Raw genomic sequence first — 23,683 nt, forward strand, 5'->3', positions numbered from 1 at the left:
ATGCAAAATTTAGAGCGAGCTCTAAGTAAAGTACCAAATGATAACATCGTATGTTTTTCCAAATTTCAGAAGTCTGTCTCTATTTGTTCGAACTATTTTGTTAACCCAGAAACTCGGTTTTAATTTTTTTTGGGCAAAGTTTCTGTAGATTATGATTTTAGCAACCGTTTGGTACATTATTTAGGTCTATAAAAATTTAGGTCTGCCCTGATGCATTTATTATCCACTGGTTGCATTTTTTCTATCAGATCTGTTCCAGTTTTCAAAACCTCAAAACTAAAGGGGTTTCGGCCTAATTTTTGCAGACCTTGCCACGATAGATACTTCAGTCAAATGTCTATCCAGTAAGAGGAACATTAGGTGATTTCTAACCTTAGAATTATAAGGTTCGGAAAGCGTTCAATAAACAAGTTTAACTCTCGAAACAGATACCAAATGGCTTGCGGGAGTACAGTGGTACTTTTGAGGTTTAAGAAGTATAAAAAAGTGCCAACGTATCAAAATTATCATCCCTAGAATAAATGAGTATGAACAACAAGTGGTGAATTAGGTGATTTCTAACCTTAGAATTATAAGGTTCGGAAAGCGTTCAATAAACAAGTTTAACTCTCGAAACAGATACCAAATGGCTTGCGGGAGTACAGTGGTACTTTTGAGGTTTAAGAAGTATAAAAAAGTGCCAACGTATCAAAATTATCATCCCTAGAATAAATGAGTATGAACAACAAGTGGTGAATTAGGTGAATGAGAAACAAAACAAACCGGCTTTAAATAAACCCATTGCCTGTCATTTTCGGTATTTATCTTGTGCATCTCAAACGAAGTGGAGCTCGAAAGCGGAAATTGAAATTCAAATTCTGATCGCTTGCCGAAAGCCGTAAAAATAACAATAACAGCAACTCCATAGCATACAACTAACGGATTTGATTTGCCATTGTAAACAGTTGAATAAAAGGAAAAACAAAGTGAATTAATGTTTGAAAAAAACCAAAACAGATTTGTTTAAAATGCAAGTAGGATACACGCAATAAAAGAATTGATTAAAACTATAAAGGAAACGCGAATCTTTATCAAAACCAATACAAGACAGCAAAAACGGAACGCTTGCCAAAAAAAAATTATACCAAAAAACAAGTGAAAGTAATTTGTTTTGTTATTTTTTTGGCTCATATATTCGATTTACGATATACGAAAATCAAAATCTGAACTAAAACCATTACAAGTTGATTTTGTTTTTTTTTTTTTTGAGGAGACATTTATAAAAAAACAACTTTCAACCACGGCGCCAATAGCAGCAACAATACCAGAGTCCGCGCGCGATATGAATCGGTCCAATAGTTTTGTCAATGCCCTCAAATGGTGGCCTTTGCAAAGCCATCAGGCCAACGTAAACCAAACAAATGCAGGCCATACCAATAGTGATAGCGGAGGTGGAGGTGGCGGCGGTGGTTTCCGGGTTTTTATACCTTTCAACAAATCCCAAACACACGCCACTTTTGGCAGTTCTGTGGCTGTGCAAAAGCTACGCGAATCCAAATGGTTCAAATCCGATGAGCAGCGTATTTTCTGCGCTGTTGTCGAAAGCGGGTTCATCGTGGAGCTACGCAGCAGTGCTGCTGTGGCACGCAAGTTGGCAGCACAAGAACAGCGCCGCCAGCGTTTGCTTAGTTTAAGCAACAAATTGCCGTCCGGGCCGAGAGACAACAGTAGCAGCTCTAATGATGCCAATCATGGCTTTCAATGCATTGAAGACCTCAGCGGAAAATCAACAGTGGACTTTTGCAAAGACTCAGCTGCTGCCAACTCCACCATGATAACAACAACAGCATGTGTCTCATTATCATCCGATTGTGACGATTACGATGATGATGAAGAAGATTTGGAATTCCAAGACGAGAACGAAACGCCGATTGCCACATGGTTCGGCATTGTTCTATGCAAAACCACAAAAGGTAAGTTGGATGGGAGAAAAGTTGAAGGGTGAGAGGCATGCTCAAAGTGGTACTACGGAGGCAATACAAAGTTGATATAGGTATTCAGTTTAATACGTGCTTTAAGTTACTTTTAAAAACGCAGAGGCCCGAGCTGGTTTCTGCGAATGTGTTTTTAATTTCAAACTTTTATTCCCATTGCAGATGTGCATGTACATAGGTATATTAAAAAAAAATTTATATGTATAGTTGGCGATTTTTTTAGAGCTATAGGAAAGTTTTTCAAAAAAAAAAAAAAACATAAAATTCTATACAATTTAATATTTGAAGATTATTTCATGCAAATGTTGACCGTGACTGAGCCTCAAATGGTCCGGCCGCTTAGTCCAATTTTGGCATGCTCTTTCCAACATTTCGACTGCTATCTCCGAATAAATACTTCAATGTTGTCTTCCATGTGTCAACTGAAGCGGGCTTGTCTGTATAGACATGAGCTTTAACATAGTCTAAAGGCGTTAAATCGCCCGATCCAGGTGGCCAACGACCGGTCCCGAACGTGAAATAAAGTGTTCACCGAACTCGCTTCTCAATAAGTTGAAACCACATATCATACAAGTCAAGTTCTTGCATTTTGTGCAAAAGATGTTGGATATCATCCCACGATAGCGCTCACCATTCACAGTTACATAACGATTCGCATCATCTTTAAAGAAGCACAGTCCAATGATGCCACCAGCCCATAAACCGCACCAAACTGTGACTTTGTCTGGATGCAATGGCAGCTCTTGCAATGCTTCTGGCTGATCTTCACTCTAAAATCGACAATTCTGCTTATTTATGCACCCATTGATCCAAAAATTAGCTTCGTCGCTCAATGGTAGGAGCGCGCAATGAACTTTCTTAACAGAGCACGCATTTTGATAAAAAATTCAATAATTTGCAAGCTTTGTTTGTTAGACGATTCATTGTTAAATTATAGATCAAACTGAAGATGTTTTAAAGTGAAACAAAACACGAAACGTGCGCGAGCTGTTCAAACCACTGTTGCCAAATGGATAATAGCTAAAAAATCACCCTTTATGTTCAAAGAATCTTCACAAAATAAAATTGTATAGGTTTAAAACTTGACCTACATAGTAGTTTTACTATACTTTTAATAAGTAAAACTATCTTTATGGAATAAGAAAATTATTAAAAATCTGCTGCCAAGCAAAGGGCATACTTCCCCCTACTTGAGAATGGTGGGAAATGCAATGCATAATGGACCCAATGACCTGTTCTAGAGGCAACAAATCCCAATTAGCAGCTAGGACTCTAAGTGCATCAAAGCGACATTGAAACAATTTTAGGTCTATATACATTTTGTCTTGATATTCAGTGCTGATCTTGCATCTGTCGAAATCACGATATTGTTCGAACGAATGAAGATATTCGCTAGAATACGTGAAGTACATCCAAAATTACATCTACATGCCGTGTAATAGCGGTTTTAGAAAACTTGTAAAAATTCTGTAGTCACCATTGTTGATTGCTTCGATTATTTAACTATGGCATAGAAATTCGATTTTTCTTCGTATAACGACAAGTAATCGATCAAAAAATTAAACCCTCAACCAAATTGCATGAGAAAATTGCGTTGTAAATTAAGTAAAGAAATATATATAAGAAATTTACAGCACAACACAAAGTAATTGTTGCAGATTATTTATCTGAGCAATGTAGAAGTCTGCGTCGTACAATTGATACATTTATAATATGTGGTGAATTAATTAATACTCTTTGTGATAGAAAAAAAGAATTCGGTCAACGTTTTTAAAGTTTATAAGCAAAATTAATAATATTTTGAAGGTGTGCACTCAGTCCAATAAGAAGTCAAAAGAACGATTCTCTATGGTTCAAACATGAGTTATTTTCTTTTAAGTAGGAAAATGTTTGTAATGAGCAGGTTTTTTGAGTCAATAGCCGTTTTAAAACTGGAATTGGTTGAATAATGCAGTACAAACTCTTCTGCCGCTCTACTCCTACGAAGCACGTCAAGTCTTGAACTTTACATTGTTCACAAAGTACACAAAAACCCTTTCCTGTATGTATATTCTTAAAAAGTATCAAAAACCCAATTATGAGAAAATTTTTCAAGAACTCCATTAAAGTCTGTCACTACTATCTTATCTTTCAAATAGGTACAACATATATACAGAGGTCAAAAAAAGTATTCATCATTCAATGTTTTTTTTTTAATAAGTCTACAAAAGACAATTGGAATAAAAACATATTAAACTAATGATGCAGTAGTGCTTGTGTGATATATATGTACACAATTTCATTGTTTTTAAAGAAAAAAATAGTATTTATTGGAACAAAAAGGGCCATTTTACAGCTGAACACAAAAAATTAAACAAAAAAAGTATTCATCATTGCAAAAAAACAAAAAAATAGATAACATAATTTAAAAAAATTAATACTTTGTTATTCGACCACCGCGTCTTATAACTTCTTTTAAACGGTTTGACATCGATTGGACTAATTTAGCGGTTATATTTTGGTCTATATTAGTCCATTCCTCCATTATCACCTGTTGCATTTGACTCTTGCTCGAAAAATTGCGCGTTCTCAATTTGGGTTCGAGATGTTCCCAAAGATGTTCAATTGGGTTCAAGTCGGGACTTTGAGGAGGAGTTTTAATGACTTTGGGCCAGTTATACAGCATCCACATCTTGGTATTTAAAGCAGAATGTTTGGGGTCATTATCTTGATAATATTGAAAGTTATTACCAAGCCCAAGTTTTACAGCACTATCTTTTAAATTCCTCTTTAAAATGTCAATGTAATACTTATGATCCATTACTCCATTAATAATTTCAAGATTTCCCGCTCCTGAAGCCGCCATACACCCCCAAACCATTAAACCACCTCCACCATGTTTTACAGTAGCAACTGTGTTTCGTTCTTCAAGCTCTGTATTTGGTTTTCTGTACACTATGACCTTTCCATCGCACCCAAAAAGATTAAACTTGCTCTCGTCTGCAAAAATGACTGTTTTCCAAAATGATTCGGGCTGTTTTACATACATTTTTGCGAAGTTTAGCCTTTTCACTCGGTTTATTTTATTTATAAAGGGCTTCTTACGTGCAGTTCTTCCTCTGTAACTATGCCTTTTGAGTGTATTTCGAATTGTTTGTGTAGTAACTTCCTTCCCTAAATATTCCATAGTGTTTTTACGAAGAATGGTCGCATTTGTCTTCGGAGTTTTCTGAACTTGCCGCACTAGCCAACGCACATCTCCAACTGAAAGTGCTTTTGGTCGACCAGATCTTGGTTTATTGTCAACAGTTTTCGTTTCTGTCCACTTTCTGATGATGGATTGTATAGTAGATCGTGGTCTATTTAATATTTCACTGATAGTTTTTTGAGTTAAACCATTCCTGTGGTGTTTTATTATCAAAACTTTTACCTCATCAGAAACCTCGTTTTGCTTACGACCCATTTTGACAAAAACTATATTTTCAATGAAATTAAATATTTGCTGTCAAGGGCAAAGCCTCCTTTACTAAATAAAACAGAAAAGGGGGATTCCCAAATAATATTTGAATTTGACTTTGATGATAGCACATCAATGATGAATACTTTTTTTGTTCTGTTTTTGGTGTTATTATATAAAATTGCATTTTTTGCGCTAATTAAATTTATTTTTTGAATTTATTTTAAAACATATTACGAAAAATAAACTATTGCATAAAACTGCATTATTTGTTTACTTTAAATTTTCTTCAATTACCCAAAATAAGTGAATTTATTATCAATTTTGCTAATGATGAATACTTTTTTTGACCGCTGTATATATATATATATATATTTTTTTTTTAAGTAGGCGCTAAATAAACAGCGAATTGTTATTTTATTTTAGCTTTTAAATCAATGAATAAATTAAATATTTTAATGGTTAAATTGGATTTTTTAATTTTTTTGTGAGGCCTTGATTGAGTTGACAATGCAGATTCGCTTAAGTAGCTATCCCGATTGAAAACAAAACTCGCATTATATTAAAAACACCAAATGTATACCACAAACAATGGTTTACGATATTTGAAACGCTTTTCTAGTACTATTATTAGAGCAAATAAAACAACGAAAATGTGGAATAAATGGCGTCTGAGACAGTTCGCCTCAAATATTTTATAGCAGGTGGCTGTATTGGGTCGTAGATCGAGAGAGTGAGTAAAATTAAGAAATTTTGTTTGTTTGTCAACTGCAGCGTTTTGGTATTTGACTGTTGACTGTCTGTTGATGATCTACATTGCACATATTTTTCGGCCCACAAACAACATTTGTGTTCTTGGTACTATTTACATTTTATATGTGAAGAGTCATGCAGATAATATTTATATCGCAACTAAATAAATACCTATTTACTAATCAAGCTCAAGTAAGAGTTAAACTCGTGACAAATGATTTTTGGCATTTTTTTATTTTTATTTGTCTTTCACATTCAAAAAAAATCAAACATTTAATGATATGTTAATTTGTTTGTACATATGTACAATAGCTGGCGTTGTGAGTACCAATGAATGTTAAATGCGTACCAACGCCAATCTATGCATTTTTGAAGGTAGGCATTCATTTGTTATTTGTTTTTATACCCTCCACCATAAAATGGGGGTATACCAACTTCGTCATTTCGTTAGTAACACATCGAAATACTGGTGTTAGACCCCATAAAGTATATACCCAAGTAAAAAAAGAAGTTTATATGGTCAGATCTAATTATATCTGATGCTAGACATAATGGTTATATATTATTGGATCTAATTGTATCAAATTAGATACAATCTGATACAATTGTATCTCGAATGTGCCCCAGAAATAAACAGATTCAATTATATATAATAATATCTAATTGGATCTTAAATTAAAAATTGCTGTTGTTTCTTTTGTTTATTTTACATTTAAACGTTGTTGTTTTTAATTAGACTCTTACTTTTTACCATTTTTCCATATAAGAGCTACATTTACTTTTTGCCGCCAGTGGGGTTTGCTAGTCAGATGCGCTATCAACTCAGCCAACCACTTGTTTATAATGTGCGCGGCTAAAGGTAAACAAATACACCTGATCTTTTTTAGAACAAACAAAATTGTCCCGTCGGAAAGTAGTTATGAGTTTGAGTTTATTCTTACTCTTTGTGTTTGGGTTGAACTCACACCAACATATCTTATATAATTTTTTATTCGACTTCGAAGAAATTTGGATCATTGAGTTTTGGTAGACACCTACACCTTTTTGTAGTATAGCTATTGATATCATAACGGAACACATATGACTAATAGCTCATTTATGTAAATAATAACTGATCCCATATCCATTTATATCTACTACCAGATATAGTTATATAAAGCATTCGATGTAATTGGATATGGCAGATCCATTTGGATCTAATTAGATCCAACTTTATCTCATCCCAGACATTTGGATCTGACCATGCCAATTTTTTTTTTACTCGGGTGTGTATATTCGCCATGACGTTCAAAGTCGATCTAGCCACGTCCGTCCGTCTGCACAAGTACTTCTTTCGGTTGGGACTGTAAATGGGCCATAACGGTCCATGTTTTGATTAAGCTTCCATAAAAACCATTCTCACGATTATACTTCTCGAACCACTACAGAGCGCAATTCTTATCCGATTTGGTTGAAATTGTATACTATGATATTTTTCTATGATATATTTATAGCTCCCATATGAACCGATGCCCCAATTGCACTTCTTAAGCCCCTAGAGGACGCAGTACTTGTCTGATTTAACTGAAATTTTTCATAACGACTTCTCCTATAACTTTCAACATACGCAGAAATATATGGTCTGAATCGGTTCATAACCTGTTGTAGCTTCCATATAAACCGATCTTCTGATTTTACTTCTTGAGTCCCTTTAGGGCACAATTCTTATCCGAAATGACTGAAATTTTGCACAATGACTTCTACTATGGCCTCCAACATCCAAACAAAGTATGGCCCGAATCGATCCATAACCATATATAGCTCCAAAAGCATGGCAATTATTATCCATTATCCTTTGTTGCCTATGAAGAGATATCGGGCAAAGAACTCGGCAATCGCAATCCATGGTGGAGGGTATATAAGATTCGACCCGGCCAACTTAGCACATTTGTATTTGTTACTTTTGCCATCCATCAGACAAATATCAAAAAAAAAAGAAACGTGCAAATGTTTCATTATAGTCTAACAGCACTAAAAAATGCTTTCTCTCTCCATTCTTCGCTCTTCTTATTTTGTTGACGTTTCGAATGAAAAAATCATTGGGGGACAAAACTTGTGAGACTATGTACGTGAGTGAGGGGGAGGTAGCCAATCAGACAAATCGCGACAATGCGATATTGTATATAAGTATGAATGTACCTGCACATATATAACGATTATTTAGCACATACAAGAATTTTTTATTTGTGTTTACATACAATATGTAGGTATGTATATATTCAAGGAGAAATGTTCATGAAAAAGATAATGCGAGTAAAAATGTCATAACACAGAAACGAATAGCTACTAACATACATACATATGTATGTATGTATCTGTGGCCTCACGACAGACAATCAGTCGAGACAGAATGATAACAAAGCTCCGCTCTCTTACAAAATTACAAAGTAAACCAGAAAAGCTTAATGACGAAGAAGGTTTCTATGGAATATCAATTCGAGGTTTCTGTGGTGTCTTTGAGTCTTGCCATCGTCTATCTGTGGTGTCTTGTGAGTCTTTTTCCATCGTCTATCTGTCTCTATTTGCATTGACACAACCATGTCTGTGCTTAACATGTTAACTGCAGTTCAAAGTATGTGCATAGGCTGACCGATGTTGGCTGGTAAAGGAGCTATTACGTGACATGTATCACTTTTTGTATCCACACGTCTTTCTTCATGTATGTTCTCGTTCTAGTCTGCATGTATTGTTCGACCTCACTATAATCGAACAAATTTAGTAATTATTCCAAAATCCATATTGCTCAATTGATTCCATTTCCATATGCTCAATTTGACAAATGCAAGTCGTGTGATAGCATCTTAAAGTGGAATACTTGTGGACCTTAGCGTTGGTTAATTTTTAGCGTTTGTCAAAATCGTAATCTACGACAAATTCTAAGAAGTATGAAAAAGACCAATTACAATACAGCAATTAATCCGGACATTTTCGAACATTGGCCTTGAACGTTACTGCCAAAACCACCAACCAAATCATCGAAATCAGCGATTTTATAAAGGAAAACAGCTAACGGACATGAATGTTTAACCCTTTTTTTAAAATTCACAAAAACTTCAGTTCAATCAACCCCAAATATTAATCAAATTTAACAGAGAAGTTGCAAACCGACAGCTCGTAATTGAGGTCCGCTACTGCACTGTGGGAAATCGTTAATGTACTGATATTTTGTAAAGACGAGTCTAACAAGATGTATGCGTGAACGTTTTGCTCTGTTCGTGGTTGCGAATGTAGCGGTCTCATTGCCCAACTGTTTACTCGTTTAGAGCACGGTGTGAGTAGTGCGAGTATACACGTATCTTGAATATATCTTGAGGTGTATTTTGTGGAACTCTGGAAAGTTCTTTACGACTGCTTTTTCGACATTACCTTCATTGACCATAGACGACGGCTAAATATTGCTGCGTAGATGCTAAACAAAACAAACCACATGGCTTCGATGCATTATACCTTAAGTGGTGTTGTATTTATTTACTACGGCATAACAACAATTCATCAAGTTAAGAGAACAATAAAAAGCATTTCTCTTTAAATACAGAGTGCTAGGGATGATAATATTGAAACTTTGGTACTTTTTTTTGATACTTCTTAAATCTCAAAAGTACTACGGTACAATTGATACATTTTGGTACATTTTTCATAAGTTGAAATTTTTTACTATACGCGAAGTCTCAAGGAAGAAACAAATTAAATTTCCATAATTAGTATTAGCTGCTCTTTTCTATTTATTATTTCTAAAACTTGGCCTTAATGTTATAATTGATATTAATAGAGAAATGGAATCTATGAATATATGTATGTTTCCATTAGGATGGGTAAATTTGTATCGACCCAAATAACGCACTAAAGGCCTGTCAAAATCACAATCTAATTGGAAGAAGTTCTGTCCATGAAAGCGCATGGCTAAAATCAAAACCGAGCAAAATTTCGATAGAGGTTATAAAATAGTTCGATAGGCCCAGGCCGAACGAATAGAGAAACACGTTGGAACATGGTTTACGATAAGATTGCAACATCTTTTATGATAAATTTAAACAAGAATTTTAAACGAATACAAATTTGTTGCCCAAATTTGTCTTTATAATGTGGTATTGTACATACGAATACTTTTTCTACCTACCTCAGAGAATAAACCAAAAAAAGCTAGGTTTAAAAAAGACGAAGTTCCTAAAGGTTTTACCATAAACCATCTGACTTTTACATAAAATAGATTTGTTTGTAGCAAAGATATTCGAAACGTTCTATCCTTTTTTTGTAATCACCGCGTGATAAAAGGGTAATAGGAGTGGGAGAAACATACGTGTAGTGGTACTATTGTTAGAGCTTTAAATGTTGCATATAAAGAAAATACTGGGTGTGCCAGAGAAACTAACTATTTGAAAAAACTCCCGGGTGGGGATGGGCTCGAGAGGGGGCGCATCTGGAGGAAGAAGTCCCCAAGTTGGTTTCTCTCCCCAGTCAGTTGCCATCATGCTCTGGTTTAGGGAGCAGCGCGCCATCGCCGTCGAGATCTTTTCTAAGGGTCGCTCACTTGTTGCTTTTTATGGGGTAATTTCAAATCACTAGTTTATGTCGATCGACCACGAACCATAGCACACCTCAAAAAAAACATCGGCGACGACATTGCCAATATAACGATTGTTATGTTACAAAGTGTGAACACGAATTTCAAAAATCTTCTTCAGATGTAATTTTTAAGACTGTATGAACAAAAAAATTGGGATGTTGTATTCTCAACTAAAAAACAATTCAAACCTTAACTGAAATTCTTTGTTTTATTGACCTTTCAAATAAGTAAGTTTCTCTGACAATCCCTGTGTGACATTATAAATTTGTTTAACTGAACGCATTTTTTATACTCACCATAATATTAAATTGGTGCATTTAGGTTCTAAAAGATTGGAATTTATTTGATACACTGGGTACTATTTCCTACTTTTCTAATGAAAGGCCTATACAACGAATTTAGCTTCCTAAGAGATAAACCATCTGCAACGATGGGTTATGCAGCGTGGATTCGTTTACTCTATCAAAAATTTTACCTTTTTGACTTATTTTTCAAATCTCATTTATCACCCCTGATTTGAGGCACTAGCAGTTTCTAGTGATAAATATGGCATCTACTTTTAGGAATTTGAAGTTGCCTTGTTTACAAAGTTGGAATTAATTTTTAAGTGCCCGATTTTAGAAATTTGATTTTCTGGATTGCCAACCCGATTCTGATGTTCTGGACTGCCTACAATTTATACTTTTAAAATTAGGCATCCAAGATCTAAGGCAAAGAACATATTGTATTTAATGAATTCTTAAATCGTCTAGGCTAAATCTCATGCACAAAGTCAAATTTGGATTGAAAGAAGTCAGAAACTATATAAAATGAATGGTGAACCACTCTAAATAGGTGCTTAATGGAAGTCATAATTTGGGAATAAGGCTACGAAGGTATTTTGGGCAGATTTTAAAATGTTCCTTAATAAAACATCGATAAATAAAATGTAGCAAGATTCGTTTTACACATACAACTTTTTCTTGAATGTAAATAATACAAAATTAATTTTATTCATAATGTATATTCACTAATTATTATTATTTTTGTAATTAAAGCACTAGCTTTAAGTTTTTCAAGTATTTTTTTAATTTTTTTCTAGGATTTTCAAGGATAACTTAATATTTACGGACGTGGTTAGAACGATGGTGAAAAAGGTACGACTATTATGTTTTCTTAGAAAATGATTTTTCACCTCCAAATAGATTTCTATATTTTACTTGTAAATAATACAATTTTTGACATGTATGCAATAATGTTCTATTTCAAAGAATTCGATACAAACTAAAAAGAGGTAATCCTTTTAGATTGTATACATGAACTGTTTTTCATAAGAAAATGTATAAGGAATACAGATATTACAAAACTAATGCCAATGTTAGTGAATAGAAACCCTTAAATAAAACTGTTCATTATTTAAAAGACTATGAATTTAAATTTTCATAGTGAGCAATAACAATATTTAATATATTTATTCATTCCCATTTAAATTTTTTTTGCTATGCATTCTTTAGAAGCACACAACTTCAGGGTCTTCTGCTGAACGAACATATTACATTGAATATTTTTTAAGACGAAGGAAACGAAGGCGCAAACAGGAATATCAAAATATTAATTTATGATCCTATAATCTGGATCGTGAAAAACTCTAAGCCCCCATTAGCGTGAGATTCTCCTATACTTAAATATGATATATTGGCTTGATGAATTTTATATATTTGTATGTATAGGAGTATGTTTATTAGAGTGTCTGAAATGCATACACTCCATTTTTTTTTCCTTTTGATCCCAAAAACTAGTTCCTCAGTTCCATTTTTATTTGCGATCCCCTTTTTTATTTCCTTCATTCAAAGCAAACAAAAAAGCTTTGAATTTTGATTTTAACCTTAAAATGAGTGTGTTAATTTGTACATATATATGAAAACGTTGAGACTGTATGGTTAATTGAATTTAAAATGCATTATTTGAACTTTGATTTAAAAAAATATAAAGACACGATGTTGAGAAAACACACAAAAAGACTCGATGCTAAAAAAAAACAACAAACAAAATAATATGTTTATTTATTTGTGCCACTACTTTCTCATTTATTTTTCATTCACCTAAATCACAACGTACACTGTTGTAACCTATTGGAAAAGTTGACGCTTTTATTAAGTTGTTGTATGAAGCTGAAAAATACGGCATGTCAATTAGCTGGTCTACAAATTAACAAAAAGAAGAAATATAAAAGGGTACATCAAATAAAAAGGAACTATAAGAAATAAAGAGATAGCACTAGTACTAGCAGTTCCTTGCTTGGATAAGTTCTAATGAACTAGTTCCATCCGGAACTACCCAACTCTTAATACAAACTATTACGAAAACCCGTGCCGCCACGACGTCCAAAGTTGGATAGTTGAAAGAATCTAGTTGAGTAAGTTAGGTCCTAGCATGAAATTTGTACACTAAGTATACATTTATATGGAATTCATTACAAAACCATAAACTGTACCCTACACCCCTACTGTGGCGGTGATAAAATCTGCATTTTAAGCCATAAATTCCTGCTGACTCGGCTTAGCCATGTCCGTCTGTCCGTATATCCTTTCTGTGCTGATAGTTCGTCTGTCGTTTTTTTGTAACTATGGTGAATATAGCATTTTTTATCCAATCATCACTGTTTTTAGCCCAAAGCCACTATCAATTTTTGTAGAAATCGTTTCAGATTTAGATGTAGCTCCTATACATATAAAAGCCTAGTTACTAAAATTTTCAACGGATTTGCATGAAATTTAGTATGAAATGTGGTATAACTCATCTGAAAGCCTCTGATTATCAAAATCGATTCAGATTTGGATATATTTCCCATTACAGTTTTCAAGCTACAGTTATTACAGTCCAATGAATAAAGTAGATATACTAAATTTGAATCAAATTTCATACGATTCGGTTAAAAATTGGGGCTACAACGACCATTTAAGTAAACATCCGTCGATATATATAAATGAGAGCTATAACTAAATTTGAACCGATTTTATGCAAAATTAATAGCGCTTATCCCTAGGCTAAAAAAGTATATGTGCAACATTTCGTGATGATTGGATAACAGATACAACCTGTACCTTGTTTACAAAACGCTCACAAACAGACAGGAGTAATACTGAGTGGATCGATATACTCTTAACTTACAAATTAGTGGTTTTGGGAGTAATTTGTGTTTAGTTAACAATAAGTTTCAAATAAATGTTAACTTTACCCTCAAATTAAATTCTAAGACGTAAAATCCTCCAATGGATCCTTAAAAATTATTTTTTTTTCCATTTTTGAACGTGTTATTTCGCGTATTAGGACCAAATGGAAAATATTGGAGGGTATGAGTTTCTCTATTTGCAAAACAAAAATCTACTTTCCGATGATGAGACAGTCTAATATATATCTTAACATCACACTTTTCGATCTAAGGGTTTCTTTTCAATCAAATGTCCATGAATTTTTAAAATTGAATTAAAATCAAATAAATTTTGAAATTCCATTTTATTTATGGCAAATATTGGAGTACTTTTCAAAAAACGTAGTAAAGAAAAGACACTTCTTTAGAGCCGAGTAGTTACACAGATAAAAATAATTTTGAAAAACAACAACTTTGGTCGAAATGTTAATTTTCCAGCAACCATTTATTTTGAATCTGAACGATCCAAAGTACAAATTTGTTGTTGAAAGGCACTCTTGGCAAACCAACAAAACAAATTTTAATAATTTTGGTGCCACAGAGGATTGAACTCATGATCCCATGAGCCTACCTACATTATCTTCTTTATGATGAATTAATTTAATAAGTACTGATGCACAGTAATAAGTGTCTCAATTAATTAAATTTAAAACAAGAAATAGCGTGCCAAGTTCTGCCGGACCGAATCTTATATATTGGGTTGCCCAAAAAGTAATTGCGGATTTTTCATATAGTCGGTGTTGAAAAATTTTTTTCACTTAAAGTTCATTCTAAGTTTTATTAAAAATGCAATTACTTTTTGGGCAATACATTCCACCATGGAACGCATTTGTCGAGTTCTTTTCCCGGTACACAAAGGATAAAAGAAAATAATTGTTATGCAATCGGAGCTATATCAAGTTGTGAATTGAATGTTGGAGACCATAGTAGAAGTCACTGTGTAAAATTTTAGCCAATTCGAATAAGAAATGCGCCCTGTAGAGGCTCAAGAAATAAAATAGGGATATCGGTTTATATGGGAGCTTTATCAGGATATAGACCGATTCAGACCATTTTTGACACTTATGTTGAAGGTCATGGTAGAAGCCTTTGTACAAAATTTCAGCCAAATCGGATAAGAGAGGCTCAAGAAGTCAAGATCCCAGATTGGTTTATATTGCAGCTATAACAGGTTATGGACCGATTTGAACCATAATTGACACAGTTGTTGGAAGTCATAACAAATTGCGCCCTCTAGAGGCTCAAGAAGTCAAGACCCCAGACCTTTAAACAATAATGTCCTCGATTTAATTCTAAAATTCGTTGAGAATTTAAAGTTTCACATACAAATTTGGTAGTTGGTTTTTTTCTAACTTATTTTTTTTGGTGTAGTATCAAACCCGTTCACAAAATTGTTTAATATAACATATAAAACAACGACCATGGCTCGTATATAGAATGTTAAAGAAAAGTAACAAATTAACGCAGAAAAATATTGATTAACTTTAATTTAATTTTACTTAAATAAAAACAAACGTGTCAATCTTATCAAACATAACTTAATAGTTGATTTTATTTAACTTTTGGAAGATAAAATGCCAAAAAATTCCATTTCAATGAAATGATTGCTTTGTTTTATATTTTTTCAAAACATATTGAAAAATTTGCTTCTGCTATCAATTAATGATTATTCCAGAAACAATAAATGCCCAATCAAACATATATTAATCGAGGCTAATAATAGCCGATAAAAAGGCACCCCATGAATTTTTTTATCGGTTAAGACGTTAAGTAGAAAAAAAGTCTGTGCCCACTATTGTTAATCGACTTGTTGTTAAAAAATGTAAATAAAAACACAAAGATAGGTAAAACGGAAATAGGTCTAAAGATGGAGCTACATATCCTATTCTCTCACGTGCGTACGTGGTTTTAGTTCAACTTCCCCATATGCGTCCTTTGGGTTGAGTTACCATGCGCCTATTGTATGTATGAAGTTTTAAAAATCAACTTAACGTTCCAACGTTAATTTTAATAAAAAAATTCAATAATGCTATTGAAAATGAGTTTAATAAAAAGAATTTCTCAATTTTATACACTGCTAAACAATTTTTAAACAGTAATCACACCCAAATCATACGTTTTGCGCTCTGAACGCATTTAAATGTTAAAACTTGGTAAACTAAGTCCGCCAGAAGCGAACGAATATCTGGTGTGTAACTCACACAATACAAACCTACCTAATTTAATTTTTTTGACACGCAAGCACGTAAGAGAAAATGGTATGTAAATCCACCTCTAAAGAGGACTTTCAGTCGAACTGCAATTTTCAATCATGCGAAGTCTGGTTAATTGAAATTTGTTTGATTAAACCGAAGTTCGAGTAAATGGAACTTTTTTTAATTAGCATAAATTTGGATAAGAGGAAGGTTGAAAGATGAACTGAAATTATAAAGAATTTTCAATGTACAATAAGTAAAATCGTAACATTCAGTGAATACAAAAGTTGTGTAATAAATTATTTATATTTTTACCAAGAACATTTTATTAAGGATCAAGGGATAAGCGGCGTTTAATTCATTGAACAGTGACTTTTTCAACATAATTGTAAAAAAGTATCAATTGGTTCAAGTGATAGTTGTCTGTTTAGCGAATTTTTCAATTTATCGGTGTTCAAGCGGATTGGACTGTTCAAAAAAAGTGACTAATGCAAATAAGACGCAATAATGAAATCTTTAATCCACCCATTTATTAAGTGACTTACTGATATAGAAAACTAGATAGATTTCTTTTCTATACATTTAAAAGTAACTTATTTCACTTTAATTTTGTTTTCTTTTTTATATAAATGCAAGCATTAATATCAAAATCCAATAAACTGAGTTAAATGATTGATAGATTTCTTTCTTTTTTGTCACGAGTAAAGTAATTATTTACGACGATAAGACTTTGCCGCCAATGTGATTAAAAAGTGTCATAAACGTTGACTAGAAAAACTAAAATTGCGAAATTTACTCAACGATAAGAGCCATTAAAGGCAGATAAAGAAAATATAAGTCAGTCAAGCCTCTTTGATAGGGTGTCCTTGCATATATGATAGCATATTTTGAATGCATATTATTCGCATATAATTTTGTATAAACTTAATTAATGATAAAAGTGAAATGGTGATCTTCCTCTATAAATAGGCGTTACCTATTGGTTTGCCCAAAAAGTAATTGTCGGTAATATAGTAGTAATATAGTCGGCGTTGACAATTTTTTTCAACGGCTTGTGACTCTGTAATTGCATTCTTTCTTCTGTCAGTTATCAGCTGTTACTTTTAGCTTGCTTTAGAAAAAAAGTGCGCGAAATTTTGTTTACATTTGTTTGTTTGGCGTCAATTTTAATATGGGTACCACATGTATTGAAAGAAATTCATTTAACAAACCGAATCAACACTTGTGATATGCACCTTAAACGCAATGAATTCGATCCGTTTTTAAAACGAATCATAACTGGAGATGAAAAATGGATTGTTTACAACAACGTTAGTCGAAAACTATCATGGTCCAAGCATGGTGAACCAGCTCAAACCACTTTAAAGGCTGATATCCACCAAAAGAAGGTTATGCTGTCTGTTTGGTGGGACTGGAAGGGTGTGGTATATTTTGAGATGCTTCCAAGGAACCAAACGATTAATTCGGATGTTTACTGTCAACAATTGGACAAATTGAGCCATCAAGAAGCGACCAGAATTGGTCAATCGTAAAGGTGTCATATTCCACCAGGACAACGCTAGACCGCACACATCTTTGGTCACTCGCCAAAAACAGAGTGAGCTTAGCTGGGAACTTTTGATGCATCCACCATATAGCCCTGACCTTGCACCATCAGACTACCATTTATTTCGATCTTTGCAGAACTCCTTAAATGGTAAAACTTTCGGCAATGATGAGGCTATAAAATCGCACTTGGTTCAGTTTTTTGCAGATAAAGGCCAGAAGTTCTATGAGCGTGGAATACTAAATTTGCCAGGAAGATGGCAAAAGGTTATCGAACAAAATGGCAATTATTTATTTGATAAAAGTTCATTCTAAGTTCTATTAAAAATGCATTTACTTTCTTTTAAAAAATCCGCAATTACTTTTTAGGCAACCCAATAGAATGTATTTTAATTATTTTCGGCTCTCAGAAGTCAAATAAAGGGACTTATAATGTATGATTTATCTTCACTATTTGTGGAGAACTCTAAGCCGTATCTAGTATGGATATGGAAATGTAAAAAAGTACTGCCACAACAAAAAATAGACAATTCTGAAAAAAAGTTATTCATATGGGAACTATATTCTAATATAAATACCGAATTAGCCCATTAGGAATTTCCAGTTTCAATGGGTTAATTATGGATTAAAACTCTAGTTGAGTTATTGCGTTCCCAAGAGATAAGAAATAAAGGTTATTATAAAGTTGGAAATTCACCTACTTGATGGATTGTAAACAATTATGTCCTTCAAAACAGAAATGAAAATTTCTATAACCAATTTGCATAATCAGTCCACAATCGGACATCAATAAGAAGTATAGAAGCAAAATTTGCAGTGGAAAGCTCATTCGAACGCTATCATGTCGTGAGACATGAAATGTCAGAAATTCGGTTTGACCAGAAAATTCGAAGTATTTGGCGTAGGCATTGATTTATAAACATTTGGATTTTGCGAGTAGTCGCTTGTGTTAAGCTCCAAGTTGTGCAACTATATAATAAAATACACTTCACACTACAGTTGACGTTTGTCTTATAAAAAATGTCACTCCATCTCCAAACTTTGTTGAGTTTAAGAAAGGCACTTTTGGCCTTGTTGATACGTTCGCGAATGTCTGATTCTGATCCTCCGTTCTATATAATTTTGCTGCCAAGATAATATAAGTTGAAGACTTTCAATGGCATAGCCGTTTATAGTGGGTGGGGTCATATTTGTTGTGCCTATTCTCATCAACACGGTCTTATTTTAATTTTCAGATTAACTCTTGCATACACCCTTGTTTTACTCCTTTCCACTGAAACGGATTGACACTTCAGCAGTCCTATACAGCTCCCTAATCAGCGTTATGAGTTTTATAGGGATGCCCTTATTCAACAGCGTGCTACATATATAAAGTCCCGTGAAATCGATGAAAAGTAGGTAGAGATGTGTATTAAGTTCTGACCACATACTTCTTTATGACTTCTTGATGTTGGTTTCACGAAAGCAACCAAAACTGTTTTTACTGAAGAAGTCAAATAGAAAGATCGGTTCGGATATGGCTCATTTGCAATTCCAGCTGATCCAGAACTTATTAGGGTCTTACAGCAATATTGAATGCCGAAATTCGAGTGAATCCATCGCATGCTGGAGCTTTTAAAATGCCATTGATAAGAAAAACTATTCACAATTTTATTTATTAAAGCAAATTCAAGAAATACAAATATTTTTAGGAATTTTTTGTTCATTACTGTTCACTTTACGAATCAAAATTTCACAGTTGAATATAACTTATTTATTGTGTTAAGCTGAACAAAATAAAAGTATATTAATTAATATTAATTAATTAATATACAGATTTTCCCGGGTTGACCAAGCAAACCCCCCGGGACTCTTCGCCTACGCTTAAACGAATGATAGCAAGCCTCTCTGACTGGGGTGATTGATTAAGCAATGGGTGGGTCTGTGTGTTTCGGTGAACTGGAGGAATAAGAGGCCCGGAACCTGCGTCCTCGGTTGCGAACCACGTTGCACCACGTTGAGCCTTTATTTATTTATTTTTTTTTACATTTTATGGTTAAAAATGTATGCAATACTTTTGAAGGACGCTTTGTTCATATTAAACCGATTGGATAATTTAATTAAAAGCTATTAGGGTATTATAAAAATCAATATAGTGTAAAAAGTAAGGAATTAATAATGCAAAGTGTCAAATATCAGTAAGAATTTTTAAAATTGAGTGGAAAGATTAAAATCGGATAAAACCGACTTTCAACTTTTTTATGTTCAAGTTTTTGCCTTTTTTTTGTTTTTCTTTCGAGACAAGCTCAATGGTCAGAGATTTTCTTTGCAAATGGAAAAGGAAAGCCAGAGGTATGTTGCATTTGTGTCGTATTTATTCCGAACAAACGCACCTATGATACAAATATTACATTAACCACAGTCAACTACCCTGTCTTTTTGCTGTACTTTTCCCAATGCTTGTGTTTTCGTGTAATGGAAGATTTTTTGTCTACAACAATTACACTACTCCCATGGTATGCATATGATTCTGAGCATCTGTGCATCGAGTTGTCAACTTAGCTCGATGAATTATTTTGGTACACCTTTGCTACTTTTATCACATCCATATCAAAAAATTGAGATTGGAAGACTTTATCCTGTTCAGTGGCAAGCGAATTTAATATACATCTTCTTTGGGAGATGAATAATGTAAAGGAATTTAATAATGTTGTCAATACTTATATCTTAGGCTCCCTAAATGTATACAGTCTTTATCGGTTCTGAGTCGATCTGTCCATCTATTCAAGATACCAAGCTCAACTGTTTTTTTAATGAGGTAGCTTCACAGTTCCAAATGCAAGTGTTCTGGGTGATGGGACACCGTGATATTAAGGAAAAACCCCAGACAAAGACGAGTATAATCAAACTATTTTGGCAATTTTTGAACAGAGAAGGCTATACGTTTACAATTTCTTAAGTGAAATTCATAAACATATAAGAAAATTGTTTTTTTTTCTAATATGTGACATGTAAACAACAGCTATAATATATTAGTAGAAATGTCTGACCTACTCAATGAAAAATGTGAGAAATTTAATCACGATTTAAGTCACATAAAACTAGAATTTTCTGTTTAAGTTTTTTTTTTATTTGGAAAAACTCAACATGATTTCAGCTGTGATAGCAACTTAACAAAAAAAACTGGTTTTGAATTACACAGGAATAAAATAATCACACTGATGATTGTGGAAGAAATTACTTTAAATTAAAATAAATTGGGTTGAGATTTGCAGCAGAAGAGTGTGAGGATGACACACACTTATATACTCGCACATACATCGTGCCTCTATTTGCATTTAAGTAAAGTTTACAATTTTTTATTTAATAGCAAAATTGTTTTAAAAGCCTACAAAAAGTAATAAAGGGGTTCACATTCCGACGTACATGTGTGAATGGACGAATTAAATTCAAAATATATTGTTGGCAATATATACATATACATTTTTTATTTGCGAAATTACCAATGTTAATGACATGGGCAGTTAATACTCGACGTAAACATAGCTATGAAATATGTTACTTCTGATTTTAGTATGTTTTAAATTACGTTATCAATTTTTTTGTTTTTGTTATATTTGCAGACAATAAACCCAAACCCGAGACAATAGAGATATTTTCAGTAAAAATACGTGAAAATGGTACGTTCAAAATGTTGAAAATGTCCCTGGAGGACATTTGGAAGAACGGCTGGGAATTGCGTATTAATAACTTTGCCGATAAGGAAAAACCTGCACACAACGAAAAGGATATAAAAAATCAGGTATGTAATTGAAAGAACGAACAAAGCATGAATCAAAAATTAAGAAATGAAGAATATAGTTTAGTAGAACTCAATGTCAAAATTTTATGACCCACGGTCTTCCTATGAAAATAAAACCAATTTTTTGACAAGCTAGCTTGCGAACGATTAGTTTACGATATTATCAACGATTATTTATTTTTTCGAGGTTATCTTCAGTTTAACAGCAATTATCTTTTTTCTTCTTCTAGGTATCCTTTGCACGTAAAGCCAAACATAGCTTATGGAACAACAATCAACATTTTGTATATTGGTGTCGCTATGGCAGCCGCCAACAGGATGTTAGAAAACGTCAGGTAGGCGATGTTTTATTATAAAAAACCGTTACTTTAAATTTTGTCAAAAACTATTTATTTATTCGTCAATAACTATCTTGTCTTCTTCAAAGTAATACAAACATCGTCCTTCCGTTTGTAACTCATCAAATGATCTGAGACCCAACAAAGTATAAGTTTTAGTTTGTCCATCATCAACTATCCTGTCCCCTTAAACGTTATACCTCTCAGATATTTTTTTTAACAGTTATTAGCGTGCATTGAAAATAACTGAAATGACATATCAGATATTCGAGTAAGCAAGGGAAAATTATAATTTTTTTAAATATTTATTATAGCTTACTTAACTATCACAAATATATTTCCAACAAAGCACATTTCTTAGAAATATTATCATTTGAATTAGGTACGTGAGACTTTGTCGTTCACTCTGCAACACTTCCAATTATTGTTCCATTCATATCTCAACAGTGGGAAGCGAAGAACAAAATTTGAGACAAATCAATTTCTTTTTTGTGTCGCGCGTTCGCGAAAAAAATAAAGTTTCATCCGGCTTTGCTTTTCGCTGTATATTCTTGATTATCATGACATTTAAGTCAATCTTTTGTTGTCCATACGTCTGTCCACAAAATTTCTACAAATACTTCTTGCTTATGTAGATTGGTTAGAATAATAAATTAGGCAAATTTTAGATACGCAACTCATATAAATCGATCCCCCGATTTGATTTCTTAAGCAAAAGGCCAAATTGTTATCCAATTTAGCAGAGATTTGGTACGATGACTAAAACCTTCATTGCATCTCAAGTTGTATATTTTTTATTATGTGTGAACATGATTAATCGAAATTCTTACTTCTTTTGCAGATGTCGGAGTGTGTGAAATGGGGTAGTGTCGGCATGAATGCCGGAATGCTGCTGGTGATGAACAAAAAATCATATTCCACTTCAAAATAGAAAAATGAAAACTAAACACCGAAAAGTAGAAATTGTGAAAGGAACCATAGAGCCCATCTACATTCTTTTTGTTTAAAAAAAGACCACACCTAAGACTGGCTAAGAGGGATAGAACATTCACGCTTTATATTTTAAATGATACCTGCGAGTAGTTGAAAGGATTTGTAGTTTGTAGTCTTGTATGAATGGAAAACAAACAAGCCTTTTAATGAATGAATAAATGAATACAAGTCATTCAAAAATATTCAAACGTTAAGATAAAGCTAAGCTGTATCTTATTATTAACCAAATTGTTTAAGATGTTGGTCCAAAAATTTCGAACAATTATTAAAAGTATTATATGAATACATGTTCTAGTCCTCAAATTAAATCAAAAAAAAAATCAAAGCAAAACAAAAAAAAAATAATACGTATAAAACCAAAACTAGCCAAGCCTTGTAAAAAACACGTGCCCACATGCAAAAAAAAAAACACACAATTTCTCAAAAAACTGTGGGGAAATGTATTTCGATTTTTTTAAGCAGCTATCTTAAATGGAAAGGAAAATGCAATGCTCAAGTTCACCATGATACTATATTTCAACTTAAGGAGCCGAAATCCAGAGTCAAGTTCTGTCACAAAAATCAGTTTTTCATTTCCACCACTAGATGGCTACTTTAAATCATTCAAGCAAATCAATCTGTTTACCTAAACACTGAGACTTGTTACTGCAACAACATGCTCTAATATAAACTGTGAATTTGTTTCTTATTTTTGTTTTTATATTTCTATATTATCAAGAGGAATGAATGGAGAAAAGACTTATTTATTTTTTTTAGTTCTAACCTTATATTTTATACATTAAGTTTTATAACATAATATATATATATGAATTAATTGATAAGTAATTGTTATTATTGTTATATCATCTTCTTCAACACTTTGTACTCTTATATTTA

The 23,683-nt window shown here is 33.1% G+C and overlaps 2 protein-coding genes across 3 annotated transcripts in view; one reads left to right on the forward strand and one right to left on the reverse strand.

The window, feature by feature from the left end:
* LOC106090051 (pre-mRNA-splicing factor ATP-dependent RNA helicase PRP16) overlaps positions 1 to 23,683 on the reverse strand; it is a 154,433-nt gene that overhangs the window by 108,303 nt on the left and 22,447 nt on the right. The window lies entirely within an intron of this gene.
* Positions 785 to 22,989, forward strand: LOC106090052 (uncharacterized). 2 transcript variants are annotated; one of them, XM_013256105.2, is made up of 5 exons: positions 785 to 1,140; positions 1,250 to 1,952; positions 21,298 to 21,476; positions 21,707 to 21,811; positions 22,656 to 22,989. In XM_013256105.2, exons 2-5 carry the CDS (start codon positions 1,322 to 1,324, stop codon positions 22,743 to 22,745), a joined length of 1,005 nt encoding a protein of 334 aa, XP_013111559.1. In that variant the 5' UTR covers positions 785 to 1,140; positions 1,250 to 1,321; the 3' UTR covers positions 22,746 to 22,989. The 2 variants fall into 2 exon arrangements, with proteins under 2 accessions (XP_013111559.1, XP_059222278.1); XM_059366295.1 differs by having other exon boundaries at positions 785 to 1,952.

The sequence above is a fragment of the Stomoxys calcitrans genome, chromosome 4 (assembly GCF_963082655.1).
Source record: "Stomoxys calcitrans chromosome 4, idStoCalc2.1, whole genome shotgun sequence".
Lineage (NCBI taxonomy): Eukaryota > Metazoa > Arthropoda > Insecta > Diptera > Muscidae > Stomoxys > Stomoxys calcitrans.

Bases quoted from the DNA above. Each gene is read 5' to 3' on its own strand.
- LOC106090052 (XM_059366295.1), top strand. From the start codon at position 1,322: ATGAATCGGTCCAATAGTTTTGTCAATGCCCTCAAATGGTGGCCTTTG. The intron at 1,953-21,297 runs GTAAGTTGGATG...TTATATTTGCAG, and splicing joins TCTATGCAAAACCACAAAAG to ACAATAAACCCAAACCCGAG. The intron at 21,477-21,706 runs GTATGTAATTGA...TTCTTCTTCTAG, and splicing joins AAAAGGATATAAAAAATCAG to GTATCCTTTGCACGTAAAGC.